Source organism: Oncorhynchus gorbuscha, linkage group LG12 (assembly GCF_021184085.1).
Source record: "Oncorhynchus gorbuscha isolate QuinsamMale2020 ecotype Even-year linkage group LG12, OgorEven_v1.0, whole genome shotgun sequence".
Lineage (NCBI taxonomy): Eukaryota > Metazoa > Chordata > Actinopteri > Salmoniformes > Salmonidae > Oncorhynchus > Oncorhynchus gorbuscha.
Genome location: NC_060184.1, coordinates 48,491,198 through 48,511,186, shown reverse-complemented (window position 1 = coordinate 48,511,186; position 19,989 = coordinate 48,491,198). Strand labels below are relative to the sequence as shown.

The window sequence follows — 19,989 nt, the reverse complement described above, 5'->3', positions numbered from 1 at the left end:
ATAAGTGTAGTCTTTTTTTCAGCATAACACCGGTCATTATGAATTCAAGTTGTAAACCTTTTCAAACTAACTTCTTCAAGCATTTACCAAGACAGTCTGTATGTTTCTCAGTTCACCATGTAACAATTCACTGCCTCCCTCTTCACAAGTCCCGTGTCAGGAACACCAGCCTATCGATTAGTTTCTGGCTTCAAAGTTGCCCTGTGGCATGTGACCGCAGTGCTAAATGCTCCCTCAGAAGGGCCAACTTGTGGCAGGGAGATGCAGAAGTTTTTCTTTGTCAGGTAACTCACTTGTGGGGAAGCGTGAGCTCACTTCTTTGCTGATGGTGGAGCAGTGGCAGCTTCTTTCTCTCTCTCGCTCTGGTCCTCTTCAAGAGAGAGAAGTCTCCCACGGCCGTGTTCCCTACAAGGAGGGCTTCTGTCTCGGAGGCAGCTCTCACCTCCACCAGCTTCTCAGTGGTCATGTTAGGTGGTCTTGAACCTTGGCTCCAGCAAGGTAGCCATGGTGAGCAGCTCCTCTGTTTCAGGGTCTGTGTATTTGCCATTCGGGGAATTGAGGACCCTCGTCTTAATCTCTCGGGTCAGTTTGGCGTCGACCTTCATTTGGATTTCAATGAACAAATGGAGGACGGGCTTCAGATAGGACACAGTCGCGTATGTCTCTCCTGATGGGGCGTCTGAAATCCCGGAGGTGCTTAAGTGCTGCCGTGATAGATTTAAAGACATCAATGTCTTGCCAGGAGGATGCAAGGTGCAGTGTTTTTGTTGTTGTTGTCTGCTGCCAGGACTTGTGTGATGGCCTTTTCCTGCTCCAGGACTATCTCCATCATCTGCAGTCGAGATCCCCACCGTGTCGAGGATTCTGTGATGATCTCGTGGAGGATCAGGCTCAGTTCATCCTTCGCACATGTCAGGGCCTTCTGCTTCTTCCAACTATAGGAAAATGTGCCGCACACTCCTGTGGTCCGGGATACCCGAGGGTAGTTTTGGACACTCCTCTCTGGGGGAAAAAAAAAAAAAAATTACATATTAAATCACAATTATTCAATAGAAATAATATTGCATCTGCTATAATTACAGCAATTTACAGCATGGACAATGGACATGATTACACATTTTAATCCATCTATAGCTTTGCATACAACTGTTGTGATTAAGAGAGCTACGTTGCTTTAGAAAACAGGATCATTTATTGAGTAGGCTTTGTTATTGAAAGAGAGGATAGATTAATATATTGACGCCGTAGGCTGTGTCAATTATACATACCATCAATGTAATCCATGTAATGTTTGGATATTGCACACATTATCTACCGAGCTCTGTGTTATGGACGTTGAGACGTACCAATAGCAATGTGTTAGCCCGTGTCTGAAACAACCTAGTCCAGTCCATTAAGAGGTCTGAAGGCATTTGCAGTTTCCAGTTGTCGTCAATGTAATGAATCGTGAGGCTAATGTATGGCTCTCGTATTTTGGGGTCTAGAGTTCGAATCAACTTTGTGAAACCGTCTTTCTCCACAGTAAAAAAAAAAAATTGGTTCCATGTCTTTCGCTATGTGATAAGTAATTGCACTCGTTCTCTCATTCCACTTGTTGCTCTTCTTGTCATAGGGAGTTACCACTAACGAATGATGCGTTGAGTGATAGCGGAGTGCCGGTCTGGCTTGAGACTTGGGACAAGTCTTGGGACTTGCTCCGGGCGTTTGTTGCACGCATTCTGGTAGATTCCTCATATTCGCGCACAGGTATGGTTTTCAGGTTGTGGGAAAAAATACTGCTGGTGTTTCCACCTTTTTGACGAGCACAATGCGTCAACACAACTTACACAGTTACTGTTTGTTTGGTCGAGGTCGGACATCTTAAAGCCGAACCAGTTCCCTTTTTCCCCCGAACCAATTGTTCGTCGTCCTGCAAATCAATCTCGATAGCGTTATTTTCCTTGTCTTCATGCTTGCTTGATTTTTGGACACTGGCTTACGAACGGAGTTTATACTTCGCCAAACGTTTGCTTACTCTGCAGTTGCGCGTGCTTGTTTTGTTGACTTTGATTGGCAGGCAGATTGCATGTGACCTCCATGCTTCTACTTTTTTGCTTTGCTAAAGAAAAAGAGACTGTTTTTAGTAAAATATAAACCATTTGAACTAGCCCACTAGGCTGTATCACTCAACATGTATTAATTTATCACGATATGGCAAAATCCATATCATGGCACACCGTCATACCAGTATACCGCCCACACCTAACTCAAAGGGATGTTCAATGTCAGCTGTTTTAATTTGTACCATTCCACCAATGGGTGCCCTCGCAGACTTACCTCCAACTTCCTTCATCCTGGGCACAGAGACATACAATTTGTATTCTCACGAGTTCATCTGACTCAGGGGAAGCAGATAAAGGGCGTCGTGGCCAAAATCCTGAAGTATCCCTTTAATCTGATGGGACACCAGGAGTTACAGGGCTCTCTGTCCTTGTTGTATATGTGTGTATTACCGTGCTCATTTAGCCTATAGGTCTATCTGCACTGTTACCGAGCTATCATCCAGACTACAGTATCATCCATCTGCCCACTCAGTGCAAGGCATTAAGCGTTAGGGAGCCTCACTAAAATGGGTCAAACGCACACACACACACACACACACACACACACACACACACACACACACACACACACACACACACACACACACACACACACACACACACACACACACACACACACACACACACACACACACACACGGTTGCGTTCACTATCTCTGCAGTACTCGATACTACCTGGATTTAGAAGATCTTGTTGCACTATGTGGCTTTTCACTGGGGAGAAATCATTTATTAAATTATAGGTCTCTGTGGATAGATAAAAGTATCTGGATGGATATGAAAAGATGATGGAGGGTTGGTTTTGTGTGTGTGTGTGTGCGTAGATGTAGGATCAATAAAAGCTGTGTGGGAGTTTACCCTGAGCACAGTAAATCCCGGAGGAGAGGAGATGTGTGTGAATAATTGGGTTAAACTCACCCTGTCGCTCACCTTTCTACTAGCCCCATAAGAATCTGGCAAGGACACAGCCAGGTCGCTCAAGATCCAAGGCGATATTTGGACTACCGACCAGGTACCCCGGACGTTGGGAGATTACGGCAAAACCAGCCACTATGGGCAACAGTGAGCGCTATTACCATAAAGTGGGCTTGCGGTTTGTTGCTAGGGTGCTGGGGATGGGTGTAAGCCGCAAGTACAGACTCAGAGGGTTGCGTGTTCGATCAGTGCTATGCACACTTAATTTAAACCATTTTGAAAGGTTTCCCTAACCCTTACCTTAACTTTTCTGAATGAATGCCTTAAACTTAATATTTTAACTCTATCCCAAACCATAGGGACAAACATTGGGTATTCTGAAGTGAAACTGTGAGAGCTTGTTGCTAGGGCAACCACCCAGTGTCGTAGTCGAGTCACTAAGCCTAGAGTACGAGTAGAGTCCCATGTGCTCGAGTCACCAATGGTCGAGTCACGAGTCGATCAATTTATAGTTGGTGTTATTATACAATTGTTTCTAGTCCCCACCAGATGGTGGTATATCTCCAACTAATTTACTAATCATCATCACCACCTCACAATTTCTACTCAACCTGTTTTTAAACTACTTCATTATTATATAAATGAATGGCAAGTCAGGCTCTCGGCTACTTTTTTGTAATCACCCACTAACATTTTTGTCATTTTTATTTATTTATTATTGCATAGTGAAAACTAAAGGGAGACTTGTCAGAACCTGGCTATGGGATGCAGGGGGGGGGGGGGGGAGTGGGCGGGAACAGCGAGAAAACACATTCAAAGACACAGCCTACTTTCTATACTCAAGGGTTGAGAGAGACGCCTAGCTAGACTGTTGTTTTACTATTAAACTGAATACTAGTATTGTTTTCAATTTCGTACAGCAGTTTGTGTTTCCTAATGGTTGTTACGGGAAGGCAAGTGAGACGCTTGCGCGATGTGTAGCCTATGATCGGAGCCTGTCTGCTCACACTCATCGCTTGCTCCCCCGCGGCTCACCAGTTGATGTAGACTGTGTGTGCCCGAGTGTGGCTGGCCCTTCCCACTGATAAAGGACAGAACCCTTGTTGCTCTGCTCACCCAGTGCTGCTAATATTCTCCTCCTCATAGTCTCAAGAAGGAGAATGTAAGTCACCAATGGTCAAGTCCCAGACTGTGAAACTGCAACACTGCGACCACCACAGATGCACAGAAAGTAATCGATGCACATCCAGCCTACAGAAAGGTAATTGTGTAATTAACTAAGCATACCTGGAATAACCTGTGTGTATGGCCGTAAATCACCCTCATTAGAGTACAGCGGGACCATTGTTATTGAACCAAAGCCCTAGTCCCTATAATTGCGGTGTAATTGGATCACACTTGTCATTAACACGGTTTACCCAACGCCTGAGCGTGGCATTCAGTGTGTACTGTACATGTGTTTGTTTTGCTTAAAGCTCCCCAGTGACCTATAGCTGTTTAATATCGTACCGTTTAATAATCATCATCAACAACATCATCATCATCATCATCGTTATTACAATGGGGGTAGTCCTATAGCTTAATATACTGTGTCATTAGGGGTTGTAGAGGGAACACGATACATAGGCGACAAGACAGGTAACACTGAGTCCCCAATTGTTGCTAGTTAACAAGGAAAGGAGTTCATCTGATGGGACACCAGCAGAGGGAATGTAGTCGGGGAACAGGGTCGTGTTCATTCGTGCATACCGTAGCAAACCATTTTGCAAGAGCTTCATGTTGGACATATTTAGGTAGTCCCTCGCCGTTTTGGTCCGTTTTCATCCTTCTGGTTTCTTTTTTTTTTTCTCCGTCCTTCCTATTCATGTTATTTTGTTACTACATTATAATACATTCAATAATGCTGGCATAATGACAAATGCTATCTAGTGCTAAGTGCAAATTCTGGTATTGAGGCTTTTGTTGGTAGCTGCATTGCAACCAGTCTGATAACACCTCTAGTAAGGAACAATATGTTACAGGGAGGAAAGCAGCTACTAAGCCTGTTCCATTAAGAGTTACAACTTTCAGACACAGGAGACACACACACACACACTCACACACACTCACTAATGCACACACACCAAACACACGTGTGTAGCATGCCGTTCTCAATATCCCGTTGGCTTTGAGACAAGGAGTGACAGTCTCTCCGATTGGAAATGTCAGGCGCCACCTATAACACTCTGTCTTCCGTTTATTATCCCCCTTTTTAATTGTTCATTTGTTACGGCGTCCAATTATTCCGCCTTCCCCTCTCCGCCGCCTCATGTTCCACCTCTCTGTTCGCTAACTCCCTCCCTCCCTCCCCCCTCCCACTCTCCCTCCTCGCTGTCTCTCTCCGTCGGGGCAGTGAGATGAAGCAGGAGCTGGCGGAGGAAGGCAGTAGATGCTCCATCCTCTCCAAGCAGCACCGCTTCAACGAGCACTGCTGTATCCGCTGCTGCTCTCCCTTCACCTTCCTGGTCAACCCCAAGCGGCCGTGTCTGGACTGCCAGTACAACGTCTGCAAGACCTGCCGCACCTACAGCAAGCGAGAGAAAGCCTGGCTCTGTACCGTCTGCCAGAAGACCAGGTCAGTCTACGACGGTCTGAATCCTATCTATCTCACTGGGTGAATGAATGGATAGAGAGGGAGGGAGAGACAGGAACACCAGAGTGAGATGGGGAGACTAGGGGGGAAAGACGGGAAGCGAGGGAGAGCAGAGGGAGGTAGAGGGGGGGAGCGAGAGAGGCAGATAGCTGGGTTGGAGCCCGGGGAGAGAGGGAGGGATGGAGGGAAGAGGGAAAGGGAGGGAAAGGGCAGGGAGGGAAGAGGAAAGGGCAGGGAGGGAAGAGGGAAAGGGCAGGGAGGGAAGAGGGAAAGGGCAGGGAGGGAAGAGGGAAAGGGCAGGGAGGGAAGAGGGAAAGGGCAGGGAGGGAAGAGGGAAAGGGCAGGGAGGGAAGAGGGAAAGGGCAGGGAGGGAAGAGTGAATGAGGTGGATACTACACTGCTGTCGCTGTTACTACAGTCTGTCAACGGTGACCAGAGTTAGTTAGGAGTGAAAGAGAGGGAGGGAGAAAGAGAAGACGGGCAAAAAGAGGGAGCCCGGGGAGGAGGGGGAGAGAACAGCGCATCGTGTTGGAGAGAGCTCTTGGGAACGAGGGGAAGGATGGTGGGGGGGGGTGTAGGTTGTGAGGAAAGGAGAGTGTATGAGGTGAGAGACTGAAGAAAGGTGTTTTTTGGATGCTGCAGCCAGGTGTTGTGTGTGTGTGTGTGTGTGTGTGTGTGCTTGCCGTCATAGCACAGACAAACTCCGACACCAACATGAAGCTACACTAACCAGGCTTCACCGTATTGAGCTGCGTTACAATGGGAGGATGATGAATTGAGCAGAGTATGTTGTGTTGTACGGGCTATACTCTATACTAGGACCTTGATGAAAACCAGAACACTCCTTTTCATGGGTGTGTGAACTGGATGGGTGGAAAGCTGTTTGTCTGTGTCTTCACCTAAGTGTGTGTAGACTTCATATGATATGTGTTTGTGTCATGTCATTTATGTGTGTGAAAGGGGATATTTAGTCAGTCACAGAACTAAAAGCATGCAATGGAAATGTCTTCCGCATTTAACCCAGCCCTTTTGAATCAGAGGGGTGCAGGGGGCTGCCTTAATCGACGTTGCCTCCAGCGTCTCACTTTGTTGTGTGTGTCAGCCTTCTGGGTGGTTTTAGATACATGGATGGAAATGCCTGAAGGATGGCCCAGTCAGTCTTCTCTACCACCTGAGTCGCTGACATGGAAAACTGTGTTTTCCTTATCTATGACAGTGATATCACAGTGTGTGTGTGATGATGGAACATGCCAAGGCGTGGTATAGAATTAGACACGTAGCCCCAAACTGGGTTTACGAGACAAAGCTGTTGATTTTTTTTATCCATCAGGGTGGAGGTTGGTTGGTCTTCCTGTCTTTCTCTCTTGCTCTGTTTCTCGCTTCACCCCCCCTCTCTCTTTACTCCCCTTGTCACTCCCTCCCTCCTCACCCCCCTCTCCCCCCTTACTCCCTCCCTCCCGCCATCTTTATCTCCCTCTATCCCCATCTCTCTCCAACCCCCTCCCTCTCTCCCCCATCTCTCTCCAACCCCTCCCTCTCTTCTTCCAACCCCCTCCCTCTCTTCTTCCAACCCCCTCCCTCTCTTCTTCCAACCCCCTCCCTCTCTTCCCCATCTCCCTCCATCCCCCATCTCTCTCCAACCCCCTCCCTCTCTCTCTCCATCCCCATCTCTCTCCACCCCACCTCCCTCTGTCTCTCTCCATCCCCCATCTCTCCACCCCACCTTTCTTTCTCTCTCTCTACCCCGCCTCTGTCTCTCTCTCTCCCCCTCATCCTTCCTCTCCCTGATACTACCCTAAGGCAAAGGGCTGTAACTCTCTCCATCCACCATCTCTCTCCACCCCACCTCCCTCTGTCTCTCTCTCTCCCCCTCATCCTTCCTCTCCCTGATACTACCCTAAGGCAAATGGCGGTAGCTCTCTCCACCCCACCTCCCTCTCTCTCTCTCTCCCCCTCATCCTTCCTCTCCCTGATACTACCCTAAGGCAAATGGCTGTAGCTCTCTCCAACGTGTTAATGTTAGTGAGATGAGTAGAGACTTTGATGCGTCCAGCTCTTTTAATACGCTCATTACTGTTCAGAGTCACTGATATAAATGATACTAAATGCTATCATAATATCAACAACCATCATGATGGGATGTATTACCGCATAAGACGGCCTCCATCCCTAATGGCACCCTATTCCCTGTGTAGTGCACTCCTTTTGACCACGGCCCATAGGCATGTTCTTAAACAGCGTGTCCGTACTAGGCACGCACGAGAGTAACAGCTTCGATCATGGTCAATCCAGTTGCTTGTGTAGCTGAAGCGATTTTTGCCGCCGTGCAATTTAAAAGATCAAAGCCCGCACTCTCCTTTCTTCGCTCATAAGTACTTCCGGTTAGTCCAGGCCGGGTGTGAACATTTGAGACGCGTATATTTCTCGCACACTCTTGACAGCAGTCGATGTAGCTATCATTCGGTACCTCTCCTTTCCATTATCTTCAACAAGGACAAGAGCGTCCATCGTTCCCCACCGTCTGGTGAATTATCACCCTGACATACTAGTCAACTGTAACAAACGACTGCCATAGAAATCCACGTCTATTTCACCACCTTGCCTGATATCAGGCCGTCAGACCTGGGTTTTTGGTGGTTGGCTAGTGACTGCCACTGTGGGCTGCTTCTATTTCTCCTCCCCATTTAGCGCGGTACTGTAGTGTATTGCTGGAGGTGTTGGACCGACTGCATGTGTGAAAAAGCCTGTCCGTGTGGCTGGCTGTCTTCTGGACTGCACGTCAGCCGCTCCCACAGCCTCGCAGAAAGAAGAAGGGTGTATGAAATGGAGCCCTGCCAAACTGTTCCAGGGCTTCAAAATGCCTGGGCTTTTTCGTTTGAAAACCCACGTTGCAGTATTTACACAGTAGCTATTTCTCTCCTGATTACATCAATTGGTAATGTGGTTTGAGTTATAAGAACATACGGGGTGATTTTACACCAAATTATCATTTTGCATCGCTACAAAAGCATTCTCTGTACACAGTTTATGCTCGTCCTACAGGTGTGTGCATCAGAATAATACCCAGACTTCATTTTGGCTGCTATCGTCTTAACCAGGGTCGTATTCCTTAGTGCACACCGTAGCAAAACGTTTTTTTCCCAACGGAAAACCGAAACAGGTGTTTCTTAATGAACAAGTTCAGATAGTTCCTCCATGTTTCAATCAGTTTTCTTAGGCCTGCGAGTAGCGCAGCGGTCTAAGGCACTGCACCTCCGGGTTAGAGGCGTCACGACAGACACCCGGCGCACAATTGGCCCGGCGTCGTCCAGGTTAGGCCGGTGTAGGCCTTCATTGTAAATAAGAATTTGTTCTTAACTGACTTGCCTAGTTAAATAAAGGTGACGTACTTCCGCTTGGTGCCGAATGAATACGACCCAGGTAGAGATGTACTGGAGCTGAGACCTAGATGGTGTCAGGCAGGTAACTGGGCGAGCCATGTGGAAAGGTAATCAGATTGATGCTAGCTTCTTCTAATGTGAGTCTTCACTGTATAACAGATAACAGATAACAGACTGTTCATCTCCTGGGTGGGTGTGTGGGTGTGTGGGTGTTTTCAAGTGTGTTTGTTGCACTGACCTGAGCAGTTGCAGTCTATCTATTGAGATGGAAGCAGAGCGAGCGAGGGGGGGGGGGTGTTAGGGAGACGAGGCATTGTGCTGTGAGCTTGGGGGTAGGTTCAGAGACTCACTCTATTTCCTTTCCCAAGAAGCTTTTAGTCAATTGAAACGGTTCGGGCCAATTGCAGAGTGGAGCTGAACACTTATACCTGCAGCCTCAGTCCACTTGAGTTAGTGCAGTAATTATCTCCTCCTCTCTGTCCCTTTCCCGTTCCTCATCTCTCTTTCTCGCTCTCTCTCTATTTCCTCAGCTTTCTCTTGCTCGCGCTCTTTCCTCATCTCCCGCGCTCTTTCCTCATCTCTCGCCATCACCCCCCCATCTCTTTCTTTCGCTGTCGTCCTCCCTCTTTATTACGGTCTCTCCCTCGCTCCTCTCCTATAGAATCTCCCTATCTGACATGGTAGCCATTGACCAGAGAAGACGGGTGGAATTGTCCGTGCTCGTTTAGGATACAGAGGTTAACCTCTTTAGGTCTTAGGTCTTAGGTCGACCCGACACGCAGGCGTCCCATCTAGACATCTGGAAATGCAAATGCACTACGCTAAATGCTAATAGCACTCGTTAAAACTCAAACGTTCATTAAAACACACATTCAGGGTACTGAATTAAAGCTACACTCGTTGTGAATCCAGCCAACAAGTCAAATTTTTAAAATGCTTTTCGGCAAAAGCATGAGAAGCTATTATCTGATAGCATGCAACACCCCTAAAGACCCGCAGGGGACATAAACAAAATAATTAGCATAGTCGGTGCTACACAAAATGCAGAAATAAAATATAAAACATTCATTACCTTTGACGATCTTCTTTGTTGGCACTCCTAGATGTCCCATAAACATCACTATTGGGTCTTTATTTTGATTAAATCGGTCCATATATAGCCTAGATATCGATCTATGAAGACTGTGACCAAGGGAAAAAACAGCGTTTTAGAACGCAACGTCATTTTTTTAAATGAAAAAAGTTGACTAAACCTTCACAAAACACTTCGAAATACTTTTGTAATGCAACTTTAGGTATTAGTAAACGTTAATAATCGATCAAATTGATCACGAGGCGATGTATATTCTATAGCTCTCCGTCTTGATATAACGTCCGGATAAATCTCAACCAAAATATCCTGTCGGAGACCGGAATAAATGGGCTGTCTCTTGTTCGTTTGACCAAGAAACAAATCCTAGGCAAATAACAAGACTGTTGACATCGTGTGGAAGCTGTAGGAATTGCAATCTCGGCTCCAGGTAATGTGGTTCCCATTCAACAATACATTCAAGTGGCGCATTGATATATTTTCCAATTTTCAGTGATCAGATTTTCCTGCGCTTTTCGATGAAACGCACATTCTGTTATAGTCACAGCCGTGATTTAGAAACGTCTGAGTGTTTTCTATCCACACATACTAATCATATGCATATACTATATTCCTGGGATGAGTAGCAGGGCGCTGAAATGTTGCACGATTTTTAACACAATGTTTGAAAAAGTAGGGGGTAGGATCAACAGGTTAACAGCCAGTCCTTCAAAAATTGAAATGTCATAATTCACAGCCCTGGTTCGTTTTTACCAATTGAATTCATGCAGGAGCTTCCTCAAAACTAATTACAGCTGAACGCTCTAGCCTAGAGGCAATCTTCCTGTGTGTGTGTGAGTCAGGTACGTACGTGTGCGTGCTCTCTGTCCTCCCTGCAGTTCTCGTGACTGTTGCTCTGTTGTTCTGTCAGAGTCTCTCTGTAGGGGCTCAGGTGTGTATCTGGAGCAGGTGATAACCCGCTGCTGTTACTGCTGCCAGCCAAACAGGCATCCATCCGCTCTGGCAGGTGCCAAGCCAGTGTGTTTCTTTTTTGGTTTGCAGTGTGTCCGCGCTGTGTGTGGTTGTGTCACCTTGCAGAGATGTCTGACTCATTGTTGTGGGATAATATAGTGGTGCCATGGTTTCTCTGTCAGTCTGTAGGCCTCCCTGGTGTCTGTGTGTGTGACAGAGTGATACCCAGAGAGTCAAGCCTCTGCCACTCACAGCTGTGGCCCCAACTCCATTGTGGCTCCTGTTGTACCTCCGGTTTCACCAATTCAGCATTGCGAGTCAGGAAACGGAGTCCGTCAACATCGTGTCTGCACTTGTGCTGTGTGCTCTGACGCCCGTTGTGTGTCCTCAGGTGACTTCAGTTGTATTATTTCTGCACAGTGAATTAATGGAGCTCTCCACGTGAAAGGGCACTTTCAGATGGTTCAGCCTGTGAGCGGCTGGGCCTCCCTGTTCACACACAGGCGATTGGGAATCTTGTGATTCTTAAATCAGTTTATGGGATACCAGGACGACTGCTAAGCCCTTGTTGTTTTATGGGTTAATGGGAAATGATTTTAACTTGTTTTGTCTCACAGTAAAACAAGTACAACATCTACACTCTCAAAAGCAACTGTGCAGAGTGTTCCCGAGGTTGTGGATTCTGCTCGTTACAAGTCCTTAGTGGGAGACCTATCGAAACACAATTTTACCAGAATAACACTAGTGCTTATGTAATAGTATAACTTTAAACCGTCCCCCCGCCCATACCCGGGCGCGGACCAGGGACCCTCTGCACACCTCAACAGCAGTCACCCACGAAGCATCGTTACCCATCACTCCACAAAAGCCGCGCCCCTTGCAGAGCAAGGGGAACTACTACTTCAAGGTCTCAGAGCAAGTGACGTCACCAATTGAAACACTATTTAACGCAAACACCGCTAACTAGCTAGCCATTTCACATCCGTTACGCTTATACCCCAAAGAAGACTGCATAAATGTGCTCCCAGCCCACATATTCTATTGGCTATCCAGTTAGCTTTATATGTGATCTGTACTAGTGTTGGCATCAGTCTTTTGGTCTCTCTCGAACCCCAGAGTGTTGCATCTCATATCCTGCTGCCGTGCTGATCGGCCCTGCTGAAGTCTGTCTCCAGGTGTTTCAACCGATCTGTGATTGGCAGATCAATGGCTCGGCTCTCCACCTCTTCTCCTATACTTCTTGTTTTCACACTGGGAGGTCTTTGATGCGACTTGTGCAATTACTCCTCTCTCTCATGTAGTTTCATCGCTCCATCTCTCTCTCTTCATTTGTGTTCTCTCTTTCTTCCTCTCTCTCGTATGCCTCTCTGATAAATAGCAAGCAGGGAGGGAATCCTGAGGTGCTGCTGGGTTAGAATTATCTCTCTCACTCACTCTCTCTCGCTCGTTTTTTTTGTCACTCCCTTGTTTTCTTCCTCCCTCCCTGGTTCGTGCAACACTCTTCCCGAGGGCAAGGCTGTTCCATCTGATCCTGTGCCACAGTGCGCTCTCCAGCGCACGACCCAAAGTGAGATATTGACACCTCAGCGTTCATATTCACCACGCATTCCCTCCCTCCTGCCCCGAGAGACCCCTTTGAAGAAGGAGAGAGCCAGGGAGAGTAGAGAGAGAGGGGGTAGGGAGAGACCGAGGTAAAGATAAGGAACGAGAGAGTGGGTTGGAGAGTGAGTGAGGGAGACAGGAGGGTAAGGCAGGAGTTGATCCCCTTCCAATGAAAACATTTCCATAATTCCATAAATCCCTTCCCTCGTCACCACAATGTAGCAGTTATGAGTATTATGAGTATTCACTCTCCCTGCTGCACTTGGGCATGTATTCACTCTCCCTGCTGTCATCACCTCTCGAAGAGCTGAATTCAGAACTACAGAACTACACATTACGATCACGATTATCCCATGCAAAACAATTACGCACATTTAGCTCAATCATCACGGCAAGTACTTGCATGCTTTTCATGATCAGAAGGCTAAACATCAGCTGATCATGTAATTTTCAGATACGCCTCACCATATCGCTCAATAAGCAGTCAGTCACCATTAATTGGATATTTGAGTGATGTCAAGTACAGTATAGTTTACTTTTACAAGTATGGGTGGTTTAGATTCATTTTCCATCTTTTCCAGCATTTGCCGTCGTACCGTTAGCTGATAACGTTTACCTTGCAAACTACGGGTAGAAACATTGTAGTTGGCCAAACGTATAGCGATAAAGTAGACCTAATGTCGGCCAACCTAGCGAAGTTAGCTAACATTATACCCTTTTCAACATCATTTTAAAGAAAGTATTTAATCACGATTGCTGCTGACAAAACACGATAGGCGATTAATTGATGGGCCACGTCAAAATGGCTAGCTAGCTAATAACAGATCACGTCAATATATCTAGTTAACAAGCTAACTTTCAGAGGATAAACTAGATGGCTATATCCAAACATTGTTTGATTTGATTTCCAACGATAGTGGTGATGACAGTAGTCTGACTGGCAACTTTACCAGGACGAGGACTTGAGCGATGTCAAGGTCTTTCCAAAAGCCTAATCTCTGATTAAGAAAGCTAAATCATGTTGTTTTCTTAGCTAGCTAGCTAGGTACACGCCAAATTGATAAGGTACCTTCACGTATCTGGAATTGCATGAACAATTGATGTTTACTGGTCATGAAAAGCATGCTGTTACTTGCTGTATAACTCTGATGATGATGATGATGGAGCTCAATGTGCGCAATCGTTTTGCATGGAATAATTAGACATTTGTACTTCTGACTCTGCTCAATAGGGGATGATATTAAAACCAAATCATTATAACATTTATTTAACAATCCCTTGAAACAGGACATGGTTGTCAATGGAGCCGAATCGAACGTAATTGTGACGTCTTATTGAAAATGACCTAAAGCCTACAGAGAGACCTTGTGGCCGTTTTTGTCATCTTACAATTTGTCATTTTTTCAGTTGACTGAACTGGGCTAAATACCTAGAAATTCTGGTGGGTTTCCACACTCGAGATGCACCTCTATCTCACACACATACAGTGTATTAGGACACAGACACACGCACGCATAGAAGGGAGAAATGCAGCCTACACACTCGTGGATTTGTTTTCTTCTTCCTGGAAAGTGAGGCATTGTGGATGCATAGCAATTAGCTCTATATGCTAATGCTGATATCCCACTGTCCTGATGCATATCAATGATTCTGCACAGCTCCAGGTTTGCATCTCATCTTGGCTCCACTCCCATTTCTCACGTGTGTGTGTGTGTGTGTGTGTGTGTGTGTGTGTGTGTGTGTGTGTGTGTGTGTGTGTGTGTGTGTGTGTGTGTGTGTGTGTGTGTGTGTGTGTGTGTGTGTGTGTGTGTGTGTGTGTGTGTGTGTGTGTGTGTGTGTGTGTGTGTGTGTGTGTGTGCTAGCCTTCAGAGGTGAACTGTTGGAGCCCTGTAGCAGCTGGAGTGATTCCCTTGTTGTGGAGCCATGCATGTTGAATTAAGGTTATTTTTCCTGACGGGCTATGGATTTGTGGTGCTCAAACCAAGTTTGGGGTGTTTTAATTCACATCATAAAATCATCAAGGGAAGTTCCAGTTTTGTTTACTCCCAACTACCTAAAACTTCAACTTATCCGAAAGCACTATATATCTGTATTTTTGGTCACAGAGAAATGGCACTGGCACAAGACGGAAATGTCAGTGACTATTGAGCAATAGATGTGTCAAACAGCATGGCTGCACCTGTCTATCAGTCTGGGTGATATAACCACACATTCACCTGTCCTTAGGCTACTTACTGCCCAATCTTGGCTGCAGATTCACAACAACTACTACTGCACAATGTTCAGCTCTCTACTGCTAGCTGTATCCTAGTTCTCACTGCTGGCACCCAGTCAGTTTTGAAGCTCTGTTGGTGAACAGATTTGTCACCGGAGACTGCCTGACTGCAGTGTAAAGACCCTCCTAGGCTAACGCTAGCTTAGCGGCCGTTAACACTCAGCACACACATGCTCCCCATCCAATTTTGTCCCGCTGTTTGCCGTTTTTGTTTTCTAACGGTATGCAGGCAGCAGACGTTTTCTGGGCGTCCTCTATTTGCAAGTGGAATTGATTTATTAATTGTTCACACCCAGCTGAAAATGTTTATTCATCGTAGAGTCCACGGGGCCATTTGGTGTTTAGCGGCATGAGGCTTCCCCTTGCCTCCCTAATAAATCACCCACCTTGCTGTATTTCAATCCCCTCTTCCTCACAGATAGGCCTATGGCATTACTATTGTTGATCTTTGACCCCAAGCAATCAGATAGAGTGGGTTTTTCACATTAGACTACTGTATATGAGGTTTCTAATCTGTCAATGGAGGGAGTGTGTCCCAACCCAAACCCATGCACAAGTAATGTTTGTATCATAGCAATCTACTACTATGATCTGAAAAAAAAGTCAAAAATCAAATCAACTGTAGTGATGTAAAATCCCTATAAAATCTGACCATTTTGGATTGCTAACAGAAGGCTTGACGCCTACAAGTGCCTTCTAGTGTGTAATGTCCACCTGCAGAGCAGTTGCTTATTCATTGTGTTGTTTATGCGCTCTCCAGTCCCATCTAAACACATTTAGGCTCCGTCTCAAATGGCACTCTATTCCCTATAAAGTGCACTACTTTATAGGGAATAGAGGGGCTATGGTCAAAAGTAGTGCACTACATAAGGAATAGGGTGCCATTCGGCCCACAACCCTTAGTATTGAACATTCCTGAAGTTGGAGGGAATCACCATGGACACCTTTTGTACATGCTCAGATGGTCACCAATAGCGACCAGTGCAATTTAACCAGAACAGAATCTTACAGCTCTTCCCCCTATGACCACTATTACTAAATTTGACCACGTTTACATGAATGATACAGAAGTGTCTATTCATCACTTTGGTGATCGAATCCCCACATTTCACACACAGCTAGAACAGGGTTTTAAAAACATGTGTAGATACAGGGCCATCACGGGATTTGGGCATTAACCCCAAAGGAGACTTTTTCCAATATGGCCCCCAAACATCTCAATGGGTTCTTATTGGATCAATTTCACATGAACATACCTGCATGAAATAATATTATAAACTGGGAGGTTCAAGCCCTGGACGCTGATTGGCTGACAGCAGTGGTATATGACAAAACATTTATTTCTACTACTTTTACTGCTTTTACTGTATTATTTATTTGGGGAACTGTGGGGGGATCTTGGGGGGCTGGTGGCCTGGCAGTTGGGAGCTTGGGCCGATGGCTGATAAGTTGCTGGTTCGGGTCCCCGTTTATGACCTTGTGGGAGATCTGCCGATGTGCCGTTGAGTTCGGAGTTGACCCTGGTTGCTTCAGTGGGTCGCTCTGGATGGGAGTCTGTTAGATGACTGAATTCAATGTAAATGTTGAGCGGCTTCACTGCAAGTAGACTGTCAGTTTTAATATTCCATAAAAAAACATGATTTTAACATAATCCATGCAAGGTAGAAGCTGAATAAACTGCATGATCGTTACACATGTGCACCTTGTGCTGTGGACAATAAAAGGTCACTCTAAAATGTGCAGTTTTGTCACACAACACAATGCCACAGATGTTTAAAGTTTTGAGGGAGCATGCAATTGGTGTACCGACTACAGGAATGTCCACCAGAGCTTTTGCCAGATAATTAAATATGCATTTCTCTACCATAAGCCACCTCCAACATCGTTTTAGAGAATTGGGCAGTACGTCCAACCGGCCCCAAAACCGCAGACCACTCCAGTACAGGACCTCCACATTAGGCTTCTTCACCTGCGGGATCATCTGAGACCAGCCACCTGGACAGAAGATGAACCTGAGGAGTATTTCTGTCTGTAATAAAGCCCTTTTGTGGGGACAAACATATTCTTTGTGGCTGGGACTGGCTTCCCAGTGGGAACTGGGGGGGGTTCTGTTATTGTAGAATAAAAATGAAGACATCAACACTATGAAATAACACCTATGGAATACTGTCTCAATGGGCTTTTCCTGGTTAAATAACTTTTTACTTATTTTTTAATGTCCATGACACATCGTCATCCCAATTGAGCCCGACAGCTCAAATTTGGAGGTCTGGCTCATGGACGAACACACACACAAGCTATTTTCCATATCTCAGTTTACCACAATCCTCCTCCCAAACATCCTTGTTTTGTTAATCTGTCACGGTTTATAACGGGATTAAATGACATGTTTACCGTTTGCCTCTTGGAATGCAACCGTACGAAATGGAGTGGAATGTAATTGTCAGGTTTGCAAATGGCCGCCTAGTGCCTGCATAACTTCATTCTGAGTTGTCCCTGTCCTGCTCTCAAACAGATCTGGTGTTGCCCAGCCAATCTTCCTATCCTATTATAGAAATAATTTGAGTAGGCGATTTCTCGGTTTGTGCGCGTGGATGCTGTCCCTCCATCTGTCTCTCCTGTGGCCCTCTCTGAGATGGGACAGAATGCACAGACAGCCAGCCACAGGGACTCTAGTGAGGGAGAGAGGGGCAGAGAGAGAGAGAGAGAGCGAGCTCATCCTTTGTCGTCAGTGACGAGAGGGAGCGTACGAAACATCTACATAAACGTACATGCATGGGATGTCTTTTGAGATAGGAATTCTCTCTCGGAAGGCCTGTGTTTACAGGGACAAGGAAGGGGAGGATGCATGTGTAATCTCAACCGGGACTTCCTAATGGTGATTCAACCATAATGGAACACTGCTCCATTTGGAGAGAGAAAGAGAGCGAGAGAGAAAAGTGCATGGTTTCTACAGCTTGTCTGGTGCAGTCATTGATCCATCCTCGTCTGTCTCTCCCAGTCTGTTTATTGACTGCGCTGAGTGAGTAGTGAATGAACCAGGCTTTGCTATGGACTGGCAGATAGGTGTGCATCCCAAATGACACCCTATTCCCTACATAGTACACTATGGGCTCTGGTCAAATTTAGTGCACTATATTGGGATTAGGGTGTCATTTGGGATGCAGATAGAGATGTGTCTCTGAGCATACAGGACATGCCAGAACAGACTCAGCCCCTGTGGGCATAGATGCGCAATCATATACACACACACTAGCGGCCATTCGCTGCTTGTCAGGACAGCTCAGGACATGGGCCAAGCAGACTGATGAGTTAGGCCTCTGACTGACTGCTGTCTTATGGACGAGTTAGAGCCAGACAGGAAATAGAATGAGTCCACTCTATATCTCTATCTGACACAGGACTGCATCCTAAATGACACCATATTCCCTGTTTAGTGCACTACATTTGTCCATGGCCCATAGGGAATAAGGTGACATTTGGGACATACACACAGATTACATTGGAGCTGGAATTCACTGTCCATGTTGTATAAATTATTATAAACTTGGTGGTTCGAGCTCTGAATGCTGATTGGCAGAAAGCTGTGGTATACTGGTATTAAAAAAACATATTTTTACTGCTCTAATTGTGTTGGTAACCAGTTTATAATAGCAATAAGGCACCTCAGGTGTTTGTGGTATGTGGCCAATATACCACGACTAAGGGCTGTGTCCTGGCACGCCGTGTTGCGTCGTGCATAAGAACAGCCCTTAGCTGTGGTATATTGGCCACATACCACACCCCCTCTGGCCTTACTGCTTTTTTTATTGCTATTCTCTTTCCCAAAGAATATGGAGTTAATATGCACCCAGATCTGTTCCATTGCCAAGGGAGATAGTTTGAGATCATGCAGAGGGAGGAGGAGAGAGTTACCGACAGTGAGCGAGGGAGCAAATGAGAGAGACAGGGAGCGAGAGAGTGGAAAGAGAGGCAGGGAACGACAGAGGGAGAAGTTGTCCCCGTAGTGTTTTTGGCTTGTGGCTTGCATTGTGTGTATGACTTGAAGGAAAGTGAACCCCAGGGACTTGGGAGGCCACAGTCGGTGCTTGTTTGGGAGAAGCGGACATTTTGTCGGTTTCTTAATTGACAGGGCTGCAGTGACGTGCCTGCGTTTATGGGCCTGTTTTTGGCAATGCCTCCTCATGTAAAATGCACTCAAATGACTGGAGAATGTGAGCTTAGGGTGACGAGCGTCGAGGAATTATTCTGATGGGAAGAAGACACACACACACACACATTTACATCTCTATTCATTCCTATTATAGATATGCTTTTATGAGTAATCCATACACACACACACACTGGAGTCTTTCTCTGTGAGCCAGTCCATTGAGGGAGTATTAAAGTGTTCTGAGCCTGGACCAGAGAAAACACACTCGTCTCTGCAGGGCACGGCGATTCACTGTGTGTTGGTGGAGCAGCTCGATACGACTGAAGTTGGAAAAGCTGCTTTGTTAAGAGGGAGCCGAGAGCAGCGAGAGAGGATTGTTTAAAGCACAGCTGAGTGCTTTTCTCTCTGTGTGTGTGTGTGTGTGTGTGTGTGTGTGTGTGTGTGTGTGTGTGTGTGTGTGTGTGTGTGTGTGTGTGTGTGTGTGTGTGTGTGTGTGTGGACATGAGCCACAGTACAATAGCTTATGATTTATACTTATATATCCCGCACTGACCATGTAACATGAACACAGTGATAATCAGTTTTCTTGAGAAATTACATAGATACACTAACACACTGTCGGTGTATGGAACATGTGAAACATCTGGCAATGAAGTGTTTTCCGTTTGATACGTTGCACTACCAGCAGTATGCAGACATGTTACAACCCTGATGGTGGTGGGTTTGATCCCCGCCCTCGTCTTTTCTGACTTTCTCTTCTCCTGGCCTGTCTTACCCAACTGTTTCTACATTGTCTAAATAAATCTGGAGAAAAACCCTATCCCTATAGGATTCTAAAATCAGTGGGGTGGTTTCTAACTGGGATAGATAGCATCTTTGACCCCCCCCC

At 46.1% G+C, this 19,989-nt stretch overlaps 1 protein-coding gene across 5 annotated transcripts in view; it reads left to right on the top strand.

Annotated features, from left to right (window-relative positions):
- LOC123991090 (rab effector MyRIP-like) overlaps positions 1-19,989 on the top strand; it is a 152,935-nt gene that overhangs the window by 89,161 nt on the left and 43,785 nt on the right. For 4 of the 5 annotated variants that reach the window (XM_046292288.1, XM_046292287.1, XM_046292289.1 and 1 more), the window contains one exon: positions 5,410-5,631. The exons of the other annotated variant lie outside the window; for it this stretch is intronic. In XM_046292288.1, the coding sequence (XP_046148244.1) occupies positions 5,410-5,631 (222 nt within the window). The remainder of the gene's footprint in view (positions 1-5,409; positions 5,632-19,989) is intronic. 5 annotated transcript variants of the gene reach the window in all.